The 16,616-nt window shown below is 49.6% G+C and overlaps 1 protein-coding gene across 1 annotated transcript in view; it reads left to right on the forward strand.

Moving 5' to 3' along the window:
• Positions 1–1,432: 1,432 nt before the first annotated feature.
• SPATA21 (spermatogenesis associated 21) overlaps positions 1,433–16,616 on the forward strand; it is a gene marked incomplete at its 5' end in the record, with an annotated part of 31,727 nt that continues 16,543 nt past the window's right edge. The window contains 9 exon segments of the mRNA XM_082674915.1: positions 1,433–1,561; positions 3,217–3,357; positions 5,229–5,420; positions 8,837–9,132; positions 9,518–9,566; positions 11,802–11,933; positions 11,937–12,268; positions 12,666–12,754; positions 15,756–15,914. Coding sequence (XP_082531041.1) covers positions 1,433–1,561; positions 3,217–3,357; positions 5,229–5,420; positions 8,837–9,132; positions 9,518–9,566; positions 11,802–11,933; positions 11,937–12,268; positions 12,666–12,754; positions 15,756–15,914 — 1,519 coding nt within the window.

Here is a 16,616-nt window from a genome sequence, read left to right on the forward strand (position 1 = left end):
AAGCTTGGAGAAGAGGTGGGAGCTTGAAGGATGGGGTGGGAGGTGCTGGAGAAAGAGAGAGAAGTGGGAAACGAGCAGAGAGGCTGGGGGATCTGCAGGGTTAGGATCGCAGGAGTCTGCCCAGATTAAAACAGAATGTTGTGTAGGGTGTGGCAGTACAGCCAAATAGGAGGTTGGGTAGGAGAAGCAAAAATAGAGACCCTAGGGGCTTCCCTGGTAGCTCAGTGGTTGAGAATCCGCCTGCCAATGCAGGGGACACGGGTTCGATCCCTGGTCCAGGAAGATCCCACATGCCGTGGAGCAACTAAGCCTGTGCACCACAACTACTGAACCTGTGCTCTAGAGCCCGTGAGCCACAACTACTGAGCCTGCGTGCTGCAACTACTGAAGCCCACATGCCTAGAGCCCCTGCTCTGCAACAAGACAAGCAACCACAATGAGAAGCCCGCGCACTGCAACAAAGAGTAGCCCCCGCTCGCCACAACTAGAGAAAGCCTGCGCGCAGCAGCAAAGACCCAACGCAGCCGAAAATAAATAAATGAATTTATTAAAAAAAAAATGACCCTAAGAAAGGCTTTAGAAAGGGATGTGTCCAGGGCAGGGTCAGGGTGCTTTGGTGAACTACCTATTGCCATTGGTGACTTTAGGGCCCCCAAGACAGAGGTTCCCCACTCCTATTCCTTAGCTCCAAGAAGAACGGAATTTTCCTCTATAGCAGCAGCAGCCGTGACACTCTTGGGCTCTCTTTATTTTTGTTTTGTTCTGTTTCTGGCTGCGCCGTGCAGCATGCGGGATCTTACTTCCCCGACCAGGGATTGAACCCGCACCCCCTGCAGTGGAATCGCGGAGTCCTAACCACTGGACCGCCAGGGAATTCCCTCTTGGGCTCTCCTTAAAATGCATCTTAGGATATTAAGGGCTCTGAGAAATCCTGCAGGAAAGAGCCTATTTCATTTTAACTCAGCACTTTCCAGACACATTTGGCCTCAGAACCCTTTTTTTTTTGTGGTGTACCTCATGGGACCAATATCCCCAAGAACACCTGTTAGGAAATGCTGCTGTAGGGAAAAGTGTGTGGGTTTTGGGACCCAATAGGCCATGGTTTGATTCCTGCTCTGTGACCTATTTGGTGTTGGACCTCGGGCAAGTCACTTTGTTTCCCAGAGCCTCCTTTTCCCCAGAGTCATCATGAGAATTGGGGAAAATATGTGGGTAACGCATGTGGCTGGCTCTCTGGTCTTGCTGCATGCCTCTCCTATGCCAGGCCTGGTCCTACCTCTTCCCCTGAGCCAGGCTCTCTGCATGACAGACTCCATGTGGGCTGCTGAAGAGGCAGTTAGGTAATGGGCTTGGTGGAACTTTGATTGGATTTCTTTTCTGGGAACACAGCATTTGATGCTCCTCACTTGGTACCCTCGTTGGCCCTGGCACAATGCACAACAGAAACGCCCAGATGTACGTGGAGGGTAGGACCAAGGCTCCAGAGGCCCAGCCGAGTCCTGGCCTGAGGACTGCCAGCAACAGGGCTGGTGTTGAGCCCACCATATCAGAAGTCAGCCAGGTAGGGACCTGCATCTCTACTCCCAGCAGCCACCTTTCCTTTCCCCTGCCCAGGTTTCCTTCCCTCCCCAACTTCTTTAATTAAGCCTCTATTACAAGTGGCACAAAACTCAATTCAAACTGGATTAGGCAGGAATGAGAACACATCAGCCTGTGTAACTGACAAATCTACCTGTAGACTTCAGGTATGGCTGGATCAAGGTGCTCAGTGAGTGTCTCTCAGCTCTGCCTTCCTCTGTGGCATTCCCAGGCAGGCTTTCTCTGCAAAATGGCAAGAATTGCCCTGGCCACTCCAGGCTTAAATCTTCCCATCTTACATCCTCTGGCTTAGCATTCCTAACAGGAGGAGAGCCTCTTTGCAATAGTTGAAGTCTCTGGTATCAGTGTCATTGGCCCAGCTTGTAGTCATGTTTATCCCTGAACCAGTCACCATGGCAGGGCAGAGTGGCCTGGATCTCTTGGCATAATGGAACCGGAGGTGGTACTCAGCTTGCTCTGCTGAGCCGCGTGGGCCGAATGGAGACAGTAAGTTTCCCATAAAAGAATGTTGGCTTTGTTATCAAAAGAGATGCTGGCTGGGTGAGCAAAACAAGAATTGCCTACTTACTTCCATGGCCTTTAGCCTCCCTGTCCCTTATATCCTTCATTCCACCGACAGCTGCTCAAAGCTTCCATCCATGACCCTCCTCATCCCCTAGCCTGCAACCTAAGCTCTCGTTGCTCCTCTCGGCCTCTTTCCATCAAAAAAAAAAAAATTTTTTTTAAATGCCAAGTGGCATGAATTGAAGAGCACAGAGAAGATCTTCCTTTCTGTGTCCCCAGAGCCAAAAATGTCACCATAAAAATAGTCAACACTCCCTTGGATTAAGTATCACCCTCTCCCTGTAGCCTCTGTTATAAATCATGGCTTCTCCTAGGCCCCTGGAGAGGGCCTGAAATGGGGGTCTTGGAAGGAGGCTGGGGTAAACATTCAGGGCTTCCTTTACCTGCCCATTTATTTTTCCAATGCGCATAGTCAGGGGGTCTCAGTGCCACCACTTAACCAGCTGTATGACCTTGGGCATGTCACTGCAGCCCTTTGAGCCTCATGGGCTCATGTGTGTCATGTCGAGGATTAACTGAGTTAAGTCCCTGGAGGCACCTGACACTGGCCCTGCCCCGTGGTAGATGCCCTTAGTGTTGGCTCACAGTGAAAACTTGTCTTATCAACTGATTGAGCCAGGTTGCCTGGAGTTTGCTGACTCAGGCGAGGCTTGGAGCTGCCTCTAAGTCACTGACTCAAGGTCACCCAACTAGAGAGTGATGGGCATCAAAACCCAGCTCCAGAGCCTGAGCTCTGAAGTAGCGGAAATTGTGGAAGCCTCTCTTGGAACTTGTGAGGGTCTTGAAGTCCCCCAGGGCACTCTGTCAAATTGTCCTCAGTGGCATCCCCTTGGCCCAGGTACTACTCTGGACTCCAGGTTCACGCTGGAGCCATCGGTGCTGACCGAGCCTCTCTCCCCCTGCCCCTTGTCTCCTCCTTGCCTCTCTCCAATGTCTTCCCCAGTTAGGCACGGGATCTCCCCGTCCTGGAGGCCAGGACGATACCAGAGAGTGGGAGAATCCCTCCAGAATGGGCCAACATTTGAGCCAGTACCATGGGCATCTTCGTTCTAGGTTGTGTTTACAGATGCTGAAGGGATAGACGGTGGGAAGCAGCCCTCATCAGAACCAGGAGAGCCAGAGGACGGGCCCAGACACAGAGAGGCATCAGAGGAGAGGTATCCAGAGCTCAGCACCCAGGAGCAGATGCCTCCGGCGGGGCCAAGGTGAGCCAGGGGCTTCCCAGAGAGCAGCTCCAGGAGAGAATCCCCTGTGACTCACCTGGTGGTGGGGGAGAGGAGGGACAACTTCCAGGCTAAGGTGGATCCACCAAGTCACAGCCCCTGTGACAAGTCACAGCCTCTTTCATAGCATGAATCACACTAAATAATTATTCATGTCGACCTTTTGTCTGAGCTCCCCCACTAGACCACAAACTTCTGTGATGTGTCTTGTTCAAGGGGCATTTATGTCTTGTTTAACCTCACATCCCTCATGCCGTGGACTCTGCCTGTAGCAGATGAGCAATAAATACGTATTCACTGAATTCATAGAAGAATGAACAAAAGAGAGGCTGAGAGACACAGAAACACACATTTATGTGGAATTATTGTTATTACTTTCTAAATATCGTATATATCTTTAAGCTTGCCTACAGTGAGAATATATTCTTTTTAAAAAGAGAAAATGGAGGGGCTTCCCTGGTGGCACAGTGGTTGAGAGTCCGCCTGCCGATGCAGGGGACACGGGTTCGTGCCCCGGTCTGGGAAGATCCCACGTGCTGCAGAGCGGCTAGGCCTGTGAGCCATGGCCGCTGAGCCTGCGCGTCTGGAGCCTGTGCTCCGCAACGGGAGAGGCCACAACAGTGAGAGGTCCGCGTACCGCAAAAAAAAAAAAAAAAAAAGAGAGAAAATGGAGAGAGAGCCAGAAAGAGGCAAAGTGAAAGACTTGGGAGACTGGTCAGCTTATCATTTAAATTTGATTATAACCAAAAACCTCTAAATAATCTCTTCTACACGATAAGTTAGGGGAATCAATCAAAGCCAGGTGTCAGCACCCCTGAGACAGGCGTTGCGCACCGTGCTGGCAGAAATAGAAACCATTTCCACACATCTGCTTACACAACTTGGCAATTTGTTTAAACTGCTTTAAAACTGTCTTTACCCTCATCTATTTCTAGAAATATCTAGGAAATAAGTGCATATTCAGGCAAAGTTTTATGCACAAAGATTTCCACAGTATTTTAAATGCTAAAAAATTGGAAATGCCAGTGTGCACTAAATGCTCACAATAGGGGGATGGTTAAGTAAATTATGATTTTCTATAAAATAGAGAATTTTAGGGGACTTCCCTGGCGGTCCAGCGGTTAAGACTCCACGCTTCCACTGAAGGGGGCGCAGGTTCAATCCCTGGTCAGGGAACTAAGATCCCACATGCCACACAGTGCGGCCAAGAAGTAAAAAAAAAGAGAGAGAGAGAGAATTTTATACTTTCATTAAAAAGCATGCTTATGAGAGATTTTTGGCATGGGAAAAATTTAGATTATACTGTTAATTGAAAAAAGATTGCAAAATTGTATTCGCAATACAACTAGGTAAAATTATGTAATAATTGAAGATGGTATTTAAATGAATCCCCATTAAAAAAATGTATGTATATCCTTAGGAAGAAGCCTGCAGGAAATACTCCGGAATATTAAAGTGAGATCAGATAGGTGTAGATTCAAATCCGGACCTGCCAACTTCAGCTTAATGACCCGAGGCTTAAGTCTTCCGACCTCTCTGAATCTCAGTTCTCCCTGATCTTTCTTTTTTTTTTTCTAAAAAGCAATAAGTAATAATAAAATATTAAATCCTAACTCTCTTAAACATTGACCTCAAAGTGTCTGTGATTGGGGGAATTCACATTAGTCCTTTATTCTTTCTCCTAGGCATTAAGTTATGCACCTATGGTGTGCCGAGCCCTGTGCGGGTGCTCTGGGAACTATGAAGAAATATAAGAATGTAAAACTCTGCCCCAGTTTGGGAGCTGAGGTGTCCCTTTGTCTGTTCTCCCCAGGATGAAGCAGTCATCTTTGGCCCCCACAGGAAGGGCCCGGGGAGCTGCAAGCAGGCCAGAATCAGGCCACGCCAGGAAGTGAGCTGGAAGTGCTGCCCTCCAGGGTTCCTGCAGCACAGGAAAGGCTGCAGCAGCAGAGCTCATGGAAGGAGACCAAGGACCAACAGCGGAGCCAGCAGAACCTAGGAACTGTGGAGGGTCAGTTCCCCGAGAGCCGCCAGGTAATGTCCATGGAGACCTGGGCAGGAGGGTATGGAATGACTGACCCACAGGGGAGGCGAGGGAGCAGGGAATTGGTGGAGGAGATGATGGGGGGTTCTGTGTAAAATTCAAATCGGGACATGCTGGTTTTAACAAAGCTCAGACAGCTTTTCACGAAGATGGCGCCGAAGGCAAAGAAGGAAGCCCCTGCCCCTCCTGAAGCCAAAGCTAAAGCAAAGGCTTTGAAGGCCAAGAAAGCAGTGTGGAAAGGCGTCCATAGCCACACACACACACAAAAGAAGATCCGGACGTCACTCACCTTCCGATGGCCCAAAACACTGCGGCTCAGGAGGCAGCCCAAATATCCTCAGAAGAGCCCCCTAGGAGAAACAAGCTTGACCACTGTGCTACCATCAAGTTCCCCTCACCACCGAGTCAGACATGAAGAAAATAGAAGACGACAAGGGACTTCCCTTCCTTGTCGGAGTGGCGGAGTGGTTAAGAATCCGCCTGCCAATGCAGGGGACGCGGGGTCGAGCCCTGGTCCCACGTGCTGTGGAGCAACTAAGCCTGTGCGCCACAACTACTGAAGCCCGCGCGCCTAGAGCCCGAGCTCTGCTACGAGAGAAGCCACCGCAATGAAAAGACCGCGCGCCGCAACGAAGAGTAGCCCCTGCTCACCACAAGTAGAGAAAGCCTGCGCGCAGCAACGAAGACCCAACGCAGCCAAAAATAAATAAATAAAAAGAAAACAAAAGAAAGGAAAATAGAAGACAACAACACACTGGTGTTCATTGCAGACGTCAAGGCCAACAAGCACCAGTTTAAACAGGCTGTGAAGAAGCTCTATGACATTGACGTGGCTAAGGTCCACACCCTGATCAGGCCTGATGGAGAGAAGAAGGCACATGTTTGACTGGCTCCTGACTATGATGCTTTAGATGTTGCCAACAAAATTGGGATCATCTATACTGAGTCCAGCTGGCCAATTCTCAATATAAAAGTTTTCACTATAAAAAAACAAAAACAAAGGTCAATTTTTTTTTTTTTTTTTGGCAGTACGCGGGCCTCTCACTGCTGTGACTTCTCCCGTTGCGGAGCACAGGCTCCGGACGCGCAGGCTCAGTGGCCATGAGCCATGGGGGATCTTCCCAGACCGGGGCACGAACCCGCGTCCCCTGCATCGGCAGGCGGACTCTCAACCACTGCGCCACCAGGGAAGCCCTCAATTTTTTTTTTTTTTAATGCTAGGATATTCTAGCGTCTGTTTCTTAGCTGCTGAGCACTATGGGACCCTGCAAGATGTGGTTAGAGTATGGTACCTTTTCCAAACTTATTTGAATGTAAAATACCTTTTAATTTATTTTTATTTTAAGATTTAAGTTTTTTTTAAAAAAACAAACAGCTTCAGTGAGGTGTAATTGACATACACTTGTGCATACTTCAAGTGTACAATCTGATGTTTTGGACACGTGTACACCCACGAAACCGTCACCACAATCAAGAAAACAAACACATCTATCACCGCCCAAAATTTTCTGTGCCCCTTTGTCATCTCTCTTCCCATTCACCCCCAGCCTCAGGCAACCACTGATCTGCATTCTGTCGCTATAAATTTGTTTGTATTTCCCAAAATTTTCCATAAACAGAAGCATACAGTATCCACTCTTTTAGTCTGGCTTCTTTAAATTATCATGATTATTTTGAGAGTCAGCTATGTTAATGTGGGGATGAATGTTTTATTCTTTTTATTGCTGAGTAATATTCCATTGTACGGATATGTCACAATTTCTCGTCCTACTATATAGCACAGGGAACTATATTCAATATCTTGTGATAGACCATGTAGGAAAAGAATATGAAAAGGAATGTTTATATATGTATAACTGAATCACTTTGCTGTACAGTGGAAAGAAACAAAAACCAGTTTCTTCATTCTTTCATCTATTGACGGACATTTGGTTTGTTTCAACTTTTTGACTACTACAAGTAAGACTTACAGAAACATTCATGTCTATATGTACATGTACTTTCATTTCTCTTGGGCAAATAAATGCTTAGGAGTAGAATGGGCCATATGGTATTTGTATGTTTAACTTATTAAGACACTGCCAAACTTTTCTCCAAGATGGTTGTGCCATTTTACATTCCCATAAGCAATGTATGAGAGTCCCACTTGTTCCACATCCTCCCCAAAACTTGGTATGGTCAGTTTATAATTCTAAGCATTCTAATAGGTGTATAGTTGAATCTCACTGTGGTCTTTATTTTCATTTTCCTAATGACTAATCATGTCAAGCATCTTTTCATGTGCTTATGGGCCATTTGTATATCTTTGGAGAAATGCCTATTCAAATACTTTGCCCATCATTTTAATTGAATTAGTCAATTTATTGTTGAGTTGTAAGAGCGCTTCATATATTCTGGATACGAGACTGTTATCAGATCTACGATTTACAAATTTTTTCTTCCATTCTATGGATTGTCATTTCACTTTCTGACCTTTTTTTTACAAAACTGGGTTTTTTTTTATTCTTGAGTTTTGAGAGTTCTTATCTATTCTGAATACAGGTCCTTTATAATATATGTTAATTTGTAAATGTTTTCTCCCAGTCTGGGAGCTGTCTTTTCCATTCTCTTAACAGTGACTTTCAAAGAACAGAAGTTCTTAATTTTGATGAAGTCTAATTGATCAGCTTTTTCTTTATGGCTGTGCTTTTGGTATTATTTCTTAGAAATCTTTACTCAACCTGAAGTCACATAGGATTTTCTCCGATGTTTTCTTTGAGAAGTTTTATTGTTTTAGGTTTAACATTTAGGTTTGTGATCCACCTTGAGTTAATATTTTGCATATGGTCTGAGGGATGGATTGAGGTTCATTTTTTGCATATGGCTGTCCAACCATCCCAGCACCATTTGTTGAAGACTATCCTTTCTCTGCTGAGTGTGCACCTTTGTCGAAAATCACTTGACCACATATGTGTGAGTCTCTCTACTTTGTTGCATTCATCTATTTGTCTATCCTTATTCCAACACCACACTGTCTTGATTATAGCAACTTACTAAAGTCTTAAAATCAGTTAGTGTAAAAATCCCCTTTGTAGGGAGTGCCGTGAAGGACTCTGGTTCTTTGAAACATCCCTTGGGAAATCCCATTTAAAGAGGATCATCTCACTTTCTGCAGGCTCCCATTCTACCCGCACAGAGAAGCCTGGATATGACTTTGGGCAGGTCCTGCCTCCTCTGGGCCTCAATGTCCTCATCCCTCAAAATGATGGAAAGTGGGCAACCTTCTAGGGGTGCCGGGAGAACTCAGTAAGGTAATGCTTGCGGTGCTTGCTTGAGTAAGGGTTTGACAGCTGGTCTCTGGTGAGTGTTGAGGGTCAACTGAGAGCCAGGATGGGGCTCACCATCTTGATGTCCTTGTCCTTGGCAGGACCCAGAGTGTCAGCCCTTCCCAGGTCACCTGGCCGCCAATGAGTCAGACATAGTGCAGCCAACAGAGCCTTGTTGCACCTTGGACAGCTGTGGACAGCAACTGGGGGACAAGCCCCCCAAGGAAGTGGACACCCCACCCATCAGGCCACAGGGAGCTCTGCCAGAGCCTGGCTCAGGGGGACATGAGGACAGTCCCCAGGAAGCAATGTCCCTAATGCCCACGGCAACTCTGGAGGAAAAGACGGCCCACTCTTCCCCACCATCTATGCCAAGACCTAACACACCCAAAGAAAGGTAAGGCATCCTCTGATGGCCCCCCACCCCACTCCCTGACCCCAACAAGACTGCTGTTCTGCTAAGCTACAGGGGAGGTGAATTCTAGTCCTGACAGCTCCTGATATGATGTAGAACTTGGTCAAGTCATGCCCCGCTGGGCCTCCATTTCCCCATCTGTATAGTAGCTCTAATACCAGAATTCTTTGTTCCACGGGCCTATTCTTCAAGAGCCATGTCCCCACAGGGGATGTGAGGGTATGAGGAGCCCGTCTGGGATTAGAAGGCCAGGGGAACTAAGCTGGGGCGGTGGACCTGAGTGTCCTGGGGGCTGAGAGAAGGAGTGTGCAAGGGGCAAGCCTTGAGCCGAGCCCCTCCCTCACCTGGGAGTTCCTCCCTTGTTTAGGGACAAGGCTGAGGAGATCCAGGCAGCACTGGGGCCTGTTCCTCCACCTGTAAGTAGAGCCACAGTGGGGATGGGGAAAGGGTGGGCTGGGGATCAGGAGGATGAAGGGGGCAGAGGCAGAAATGGGACAGTATTTGGAGTCAAACTGGGGAAGGTGTGAGCGTGTGCCTGTGTGTTTGCATGAGTGTGCACATGTATGTGCATGCGTGTGTGTTTGCACATGTGCATGTGTGTGCATCTTGGGTGGGGGTCAAGGATGCTCTTACACTCTAGAGTCCTTGGATTCACCCCAGGTCATGGCTTTTTCCACATCAGCACGGATTTCTTCCACCCATTTGCTCTCAGTCACAGCACACAACCCAAAGCTTCCCTGAACACCTGGGAGGCTCCCATCCCCCTCCCAGCCATCCCCACCTCTGCCAACTCTGCCACTTCCCAGTTCTTTGATTTCATTGAGCAACCTGTGAATATACAGTCATCGTCTGCCTGGTGGAATGGTAGGTTGGAAAAAGAGGAATCAAAAGAGCCTTTAGGGAGTATAATCTACAAAAATACTGAACCACTATGTTGTACACTTGAAACTAATATAATATTGTAAATCAACTGTACTTCAATTTAAAAAAAGAGGCTTTAGGTTTGGGGCCTGAGCAACAAGTGGTGTCATTAACCAAGGTGGTGACACTGGGGAAGGAGCAGACAGGAAGAACCTAAGGTTCTGCTTTGGTCATGTCCTAGACACCCAAGAAGAAATGCCAGGAGGACGTCTGGAGTGAGGAAGGACAGAGAAGTCAGGATGGGAGATGTAAATGTGAAAAAAATGGGGATAACATCTAGGAGAGTGAATATAGAGCAGGAAGGCATCTGAGGACAAGTCACTGGGTCTCTACCACATTTAGAAATGGAGGGACTTCCCTGGTGGTGCAGTGGTTAAGGATCCGCCTGCCAATGCAGGGGACACAGGTTCAAGCCCTGGTCCGGGAAGATCCCACATGCTGCGGAGCCACTAAGCCCATGCGCCACAACTACTGAGCCTGTGCCCTAGAGCCCGCGAGCCACGACTACTGAAGCCCATGCGCCACAACTACTGAAGCCCGTGCGCCTAGAGCCTGTGCTCCGCAATAAGAGAAGCCACCGCAATGAGAAGGCTGTGCATGGCAACGAAGAGTAGCCCCCGCTCGCCTCAACTAGACAAAGCCCACGTGCAGCGACGAAGACCCAACGCAGCCAAAAATTAATAAATAAATTAATTAATTTTAAAAACATGGAGCAAGAGCAAGGAATAGCCAGCGAAGGAGGCTGCCGAATACTCAGGGAGGGAGCCAGCTCGTGAGAGAGCGGGAGTCTGGAGAAGAAGGCGTTTCCAGAGGGATGGAGTGGTCATCTGGGTCTATCACCAGTCAGTGGTAGGCTCTGAGGAGGGCAGAGATCTGACCACCGCCTTGCAAGGGTCTGGTTGGGGCGTGGTGGCAGAAGCCAGACTGGAGATAGGAGGAAAGTGGAGATGGAGTACAGCCAAATCTTTCAAGGAATTTTGCTCTAAAGGAAGAGCAGAGAACTGGGATGGTAGTTGGAAGGCTTTGTACTGTCGGGAGAGTTTTTTCTTTTAAAGAGGGAAGATAATACAGCATGTTTCCATGCTGATGGGAATAATCTGGCGGAGAGGGTAGTGCTGATACTTTAGGAAGAGCGGGTGTGTGGTGAGAGCTGCATCTTTTTTTTTTTTTTTTGAGAGCTACATCTTTGAACCAGAGAAAGGGCTGGGCTGGAGCCTGCGTGGCGTGGCCTGGTTGGAGGTGGGCAGGGGACAGCTCATCCCTCTAATGGGACGGATGCAGGAGGTGCTGCATTTGCTGAATGAATGAGTGGGAATTTATCGAGCGCCTACCACAAGCTGGCTGCTGGGTCAATATGGATAAAAGAGGCAGACGAGGTCCTGCCCTCTGGAAACTTACTTCTGGTCAGGCAGGCAAACAACAGGCACGGACAGGGCCATTGCAAATTGTGTTGATTGCAGTGAAGCAAATAAACAAGTGGTGAGATGGGGAGTAACTCGCTCAAGACCACAGCTCAGAGAGCCAGGAGGGGGCAGAGCCCAGGTCAGGGGTGGGGGAGGACATGGGGCGGGAGCCTAGTAGGTTGCAGGAGAGAGGTGGGCCTCCCCAGGGGCCCAGAGAGGGAGGGGCAGGGTGAGGATCCGCTGCAGAGTGGGTGGCTGGGAGAAGTTTTGTGGGACAATCTGGCTGGCCGGAGGCCTCCCAAATCCCCTCCCCGGTCCTGTCCCCAGGAGGCGAGGGACATCGGAGAGAGGAGGGAGATGGACCATACCCAGAAGCAGCCTCAGGATCCCGCGGGGGCCACGGCGGCCCAGGACCTTGGCAACCCCCGGCCGGGCTTCATGAAGTGCTTGTTGGAGGTGTAAGAGGAGAAGGCTACGCTTTGGGGGGTCACCAAGGCCCGTGCGCCGCCAAGCCGGAAGTCCCCCAGGACACTGGCCCCCGTGCCCGTCTCTGTCCCGGTTGGCAACTCAGCCCCAACCCTGCCTCTGACCCTGCCTCAGAGTCCTGCCTCAGCTCCTGCCATGGCCCCATGCTGGGCCCGACCGCCAGCCCCTGGGCCACTTCCTGCCCCCATGGGAGCCCCAGCTTCAGTGCGCATCACAGTCCTGCCGGCCCCTGCATCAGACCTGGGCTGGAGAAGGACAGAACTTTTGCACCACAGCGGGGAGAGGAGCCTGAACTACCCCAAGGCACAGTAGGAGCCACCCCAGAAAGGGTGTCTGGGATCAGGTCCTGGTCCCAGGGCCCCTGGCTACTCTCTTCCAGATTCTTGTCCCTGTCACTGCACCTGTCTGTTCCCTCCCATGTGTCCCCGCTCCATTTCCCCTCACTTCTGTCTCCTGTCTTTCCCAGCTCTTGATCTTTCATATCTAGGCCACTTTTTCTCTCTAACCCCCTTTAGACTCCCCATACCTCTGCCTTGCTCCTCCCCTGGGTCACTCATAGACTCTCCTGACCTCTTAAAGCCTCCCCCGGGGTTCCTCCCATGACCCCCTCTGCCTCGGCTCCCCATCACCCGCCCCTAGCTTTTGGTGCAGGGCCAGGGTGGGTGGCTGAATGTGTGCCCTTTGCCCGGGCTCTGTCCTCTGCAGGCAGGAGCTGGAAGAACACTGCCTCTTGAAGGTGTGTCAGATCTGGGAGGAGAGGTCGGAAGAGCACCTCACACTGAAGCAAGAGGAAGGTGAGGGTGGGCCTGGCCAGGGGAGCCCCTTGCGGGGCAGGCAGAACCCTCAGTCCTTGGGTTTATAAGCCCGGGGTGGGGGACAGGGTTGCTGATCGTGCTGCTGCCCTGGTACCTACCCCAGCCCTGCACTTGGCTAGTGGGGTAGGAGGCTGACCCAAACTCTCACACCACTGAGTTGGGGAGCACAATCCTGCTGGGTCCTCTCACCTGGGGTCCAGTTCTCTTCTCTGTTCCAGAGCCACCTGTCTGAATGAATGGAGCAAGCCCTGCAAAGCTCTTTCGCTTCTGGAGACGTTTGTGCCTACCCCAACCCAAGCCCGTGCTACTGGTCCTCTGCAGAGGCCACCTGGATGGGACGCAGGGCTGTAGAGCCTCCACCTGTCCTAGACCATCCCTCACCATTTAACAAGACCACCCGCCCTGGACATGTTACTGAACCAAACTGGGGTCTGCTTGCCCACACGCAGTAAAGTCAATCTACTGACACCGGGTTGTGGTGAAGGCAAGGGCAGTGTTTATTGCAGGCTCCAAGCAAGGAGTCCAGGCAGCTAGCGCTTAAAAGGCCTAAACTCCCTGATGGCTTTCAGGGAAAGGTGTTTAAAGAGAGGGTGAGAGACAGGGTTGTGGGGTGTGTGATCAGCTCACGGACATTCTTCTGATTGGTTGGTGGTGAGGTAATCGAGAGTTGACATTATCAACCTGGTTTCAACCGGTCTCGGGTCTACGTGCTCATGGTCAGCATACAGTTAACTTCTTCCACTTGGTAGGGGTTTCAGTATCTGCAAAACAGCTCAAAGGACATGGCTCAGAATATTATCTATAGCCCTTGAGGAGGAACTAAATGTCCTTGACTTTGTTTAATGTCTGAACTATTATTGTTTTGTTTAACTTTGTTTAATGTCTGAACTATTATTAGGTTGTCTTGTTTGACTGTTTTCCTTTCTTTCTGCATTTTCTCACTTCTCTGATTAAATCCATTCTTTGGAACTTGGGGAAAGCCTAGGAGGCTAAAGTTTTTCTACAAACAAGAAGAGGCAGAGGACATGGGAGGTGTGTGTGTGGGCTCTGTCCCAGGAAGGCCCCATAGGGTCCTGCTCAGTTACACACAGGTCCCCATTTTCCACTGCATCCCACCTCCACCAAAAAATTTAAAAGTTCTGAACATGCACCCTGGGCGAGGCACTGTGCCCTTTGCTCCCCGTCGTCCTTGGGGTTGGGCCCCGTGATTCCACTTACCTGCGCTTTGAGGAGTGATTGCTGCTTCCTCTGGGCTCTGGAGGTGGCCTAATCAGCCGTCCACATCCACTGCCAACCCAGCCACACCCGGCTCTTGCCCTGGATGAGGAGGTGTGTGCCCTCCTTCCACCCTCCGCTCTTCCCCAAAGTCTGGGCCAGAGCGGCCCCTTCTTCTGCCTTCCCTGAGTGCACTCTCTGGCTCCCTAGGACCCCATCTTTGAAGTTCACTCCTTTTAGCATTAAAAGTCTCTAGTCATTTTTAGAGGGGCTTTTCTAGGTCCAGCGCCCACTGCCCATCTTCTTGAGCTGAGTTCATGGACAATGTGCCACTTTGGCTTAGAGACTCAGCATTCTCCCCAAGGCTCAGCCCTGCCTGGTGAGGAAAGAGCTGGCTACCTGCTCTGATGGTCCAAACCACCCTGCATTGGGGATGATCTTACCACTTTTGAGAGCTGTTCCGTTTTCCTTCTTCAGCGTGCCTGCCTGTGGCAGCTCACCACTTAGTCCAACCCTAATCCCAGCCCTACCTCTTCCCCACATTTCAGTTCTGTTCATCAGAGACTTAGTCTACGATGTGCCAAGCAATGAATTAATACAACCTCTCTGGGAGGGTGTACTGTTGTTCTGTCCATCTTACAGATAAGAAAATTGAGGCTCAGAGAAGCACAGTGACTTGCCCACGGCAACTATATTAGCTTGCTCAGGCTGCCATAATGAAGTACCGCAAACTGAGTGGCTTAAAATTTATTTTCTCATAGTTCTGGAGGCTAGAAGTCCAAGATCAGGGTGTTGGTATGTTTGGTTTCTTCTGAGGCCTCTCTCCTTGGCTTGCAGACATCTGCCTTCTCCCTGTATCCTCACATGGTCTTTCCTCTGTGCACATGCATCCCTGGTGTCTCCTGTGTGCCCAAGTTTCCTCTTCTCTTAAGGACACCAGTTAGGTTGGACTAGGGGCCACCCCAGTGGCCTCATTTTAACTTAATCACCTCTTTAAAGGCCCTATCTCCAAACATCATCACATTCTAAGGTATGGGGGTGGGGTGGTATTAGGGTTTCAACACATGAGTTTAGGCGGCAGGCACAATTTAGCTCGTAACAGCAACCCAGCTTCTTAGTAAATGGCAGAGCCAGTCTTATCACTAGGTCTGTTGATTCTAACCTGGATTTTGCTGTGGGCTGTGAAACCAGACACCACACGTTATGACCAGGACACGACTTTTCTATCAAGTGGTGCTGTTCTGGGACTTTCTCAGCATTTTTCCTGGTCCTCTGCTCCGGTCCAGACAAACAGAGCTGTCTTAGAGGCTATGTCTATCCAGATAAGTAACTGCAGAGCCCCAAGGCCAAGGCACAGACTCGGAGTCAGAAAGATCTATCTGGTTCTCTAACCTCTGAGCCTCAGTTTCCCCATCTTTACAAGGGAATAAGCATTCTACTCTTACCAGGCTGTTGTAAGAATTAAATGAGAACATGGCTATAAAGAGCTTAGCACAGTGCCTGGCACATAGCAGGGGTGCCCTAAAGTGGGCATGTTCTGGTGCAAGGTGAAGGCAGCTAACTAGCTGAGCTTTTGCCACACCAGCTGAGCCCTTGGTCTGACCTTGTACTAGAGAGTGAAGTGAGTCAATGGGCCCACACCCCTCCACTTTCAGTCTTCGTTAAGTTTGTCCCTCTACCCAGCCATGGTGATAAAGAAGGCTGGACAGGTGGTGGTTGGAGCGGATGGGATGAATGGTAGAAACAACCCCACTGCCCACCCCAGCCTTCCGCAGCTACTTTGAGATCTTCAGTGGTCATGGCGAGGTGGATGCACAGAGCCTGGAGAACATCCTGCTCCTCATGGGCATGTCCCTGACACCGGCCCTGAGGAGGTGGACTCCTCCATCGGTGGAGGATGCCCTGAGGAGTGCTGATATCGATGGTGAGTTGAGGGAGGCTTCATCCTGAACCCCAGGCAGGGTCAGGTTCATGGGCAGCATGAGACCTGTGCAGTCACACAGGGCTCTGCGCTTACAGGGTCCTGACTTTGGTTTAATGCTCTGCTGTTACAGTCTAGAAATTCTTGATAATCTTTGAAAGAGGGGCCCTATTCTGCATTTTCATTTTGACCTGGGCCCCACAAATGATGTAGCTTGTCCTGGCCCCAAAGTTAGGGCTCCCTGAGTACCTACTCAGTGCCAGGTTCTGGGGACCCAGAGATGACCAAGACTTATTTCATGACCTAAGATGTAGGTGATCTCTGAGATCACTCCTTCCAGAGCTTTATGTGTGCTTCATTGGACATTCCTCCATGACTTGGTCACTCATTTTACCAGCTGTATGACCTTGGACAAATCACTGAAGTTCACCAAGTCTCAGTTTCCCCACCTGTAAAATGGGGCTTACAGCAATACCCATCTCACTGGGCTGTTAAAATAATTAAATGAGATAATCCAGGCAAAGCATGGAGCACAACACTTGGTGCAGAGCATGCATCCGGGAGACATTAACTGCTGGTACTATTCATTCACTAAATCTTTATTAACTGGCTATTGTATGTCCATTCCTGTGCTGGGCACAGGGAATAAAGACATGTGTAAGACCTATGAGACCTGCCCTCGAGGTGCTCACACAGTCAATGACA

Source organism: Grampus griseus, assembly GCF_964374135.1.
Source record: "Grampus griseus genome assembly, chromosome: 1".
Lineage (NCBI taxonomy): Eukaryota > Metazoa > Chordata > Mammalia > Artiodactyla > Delphinidae > Grampus > Grampus griseus.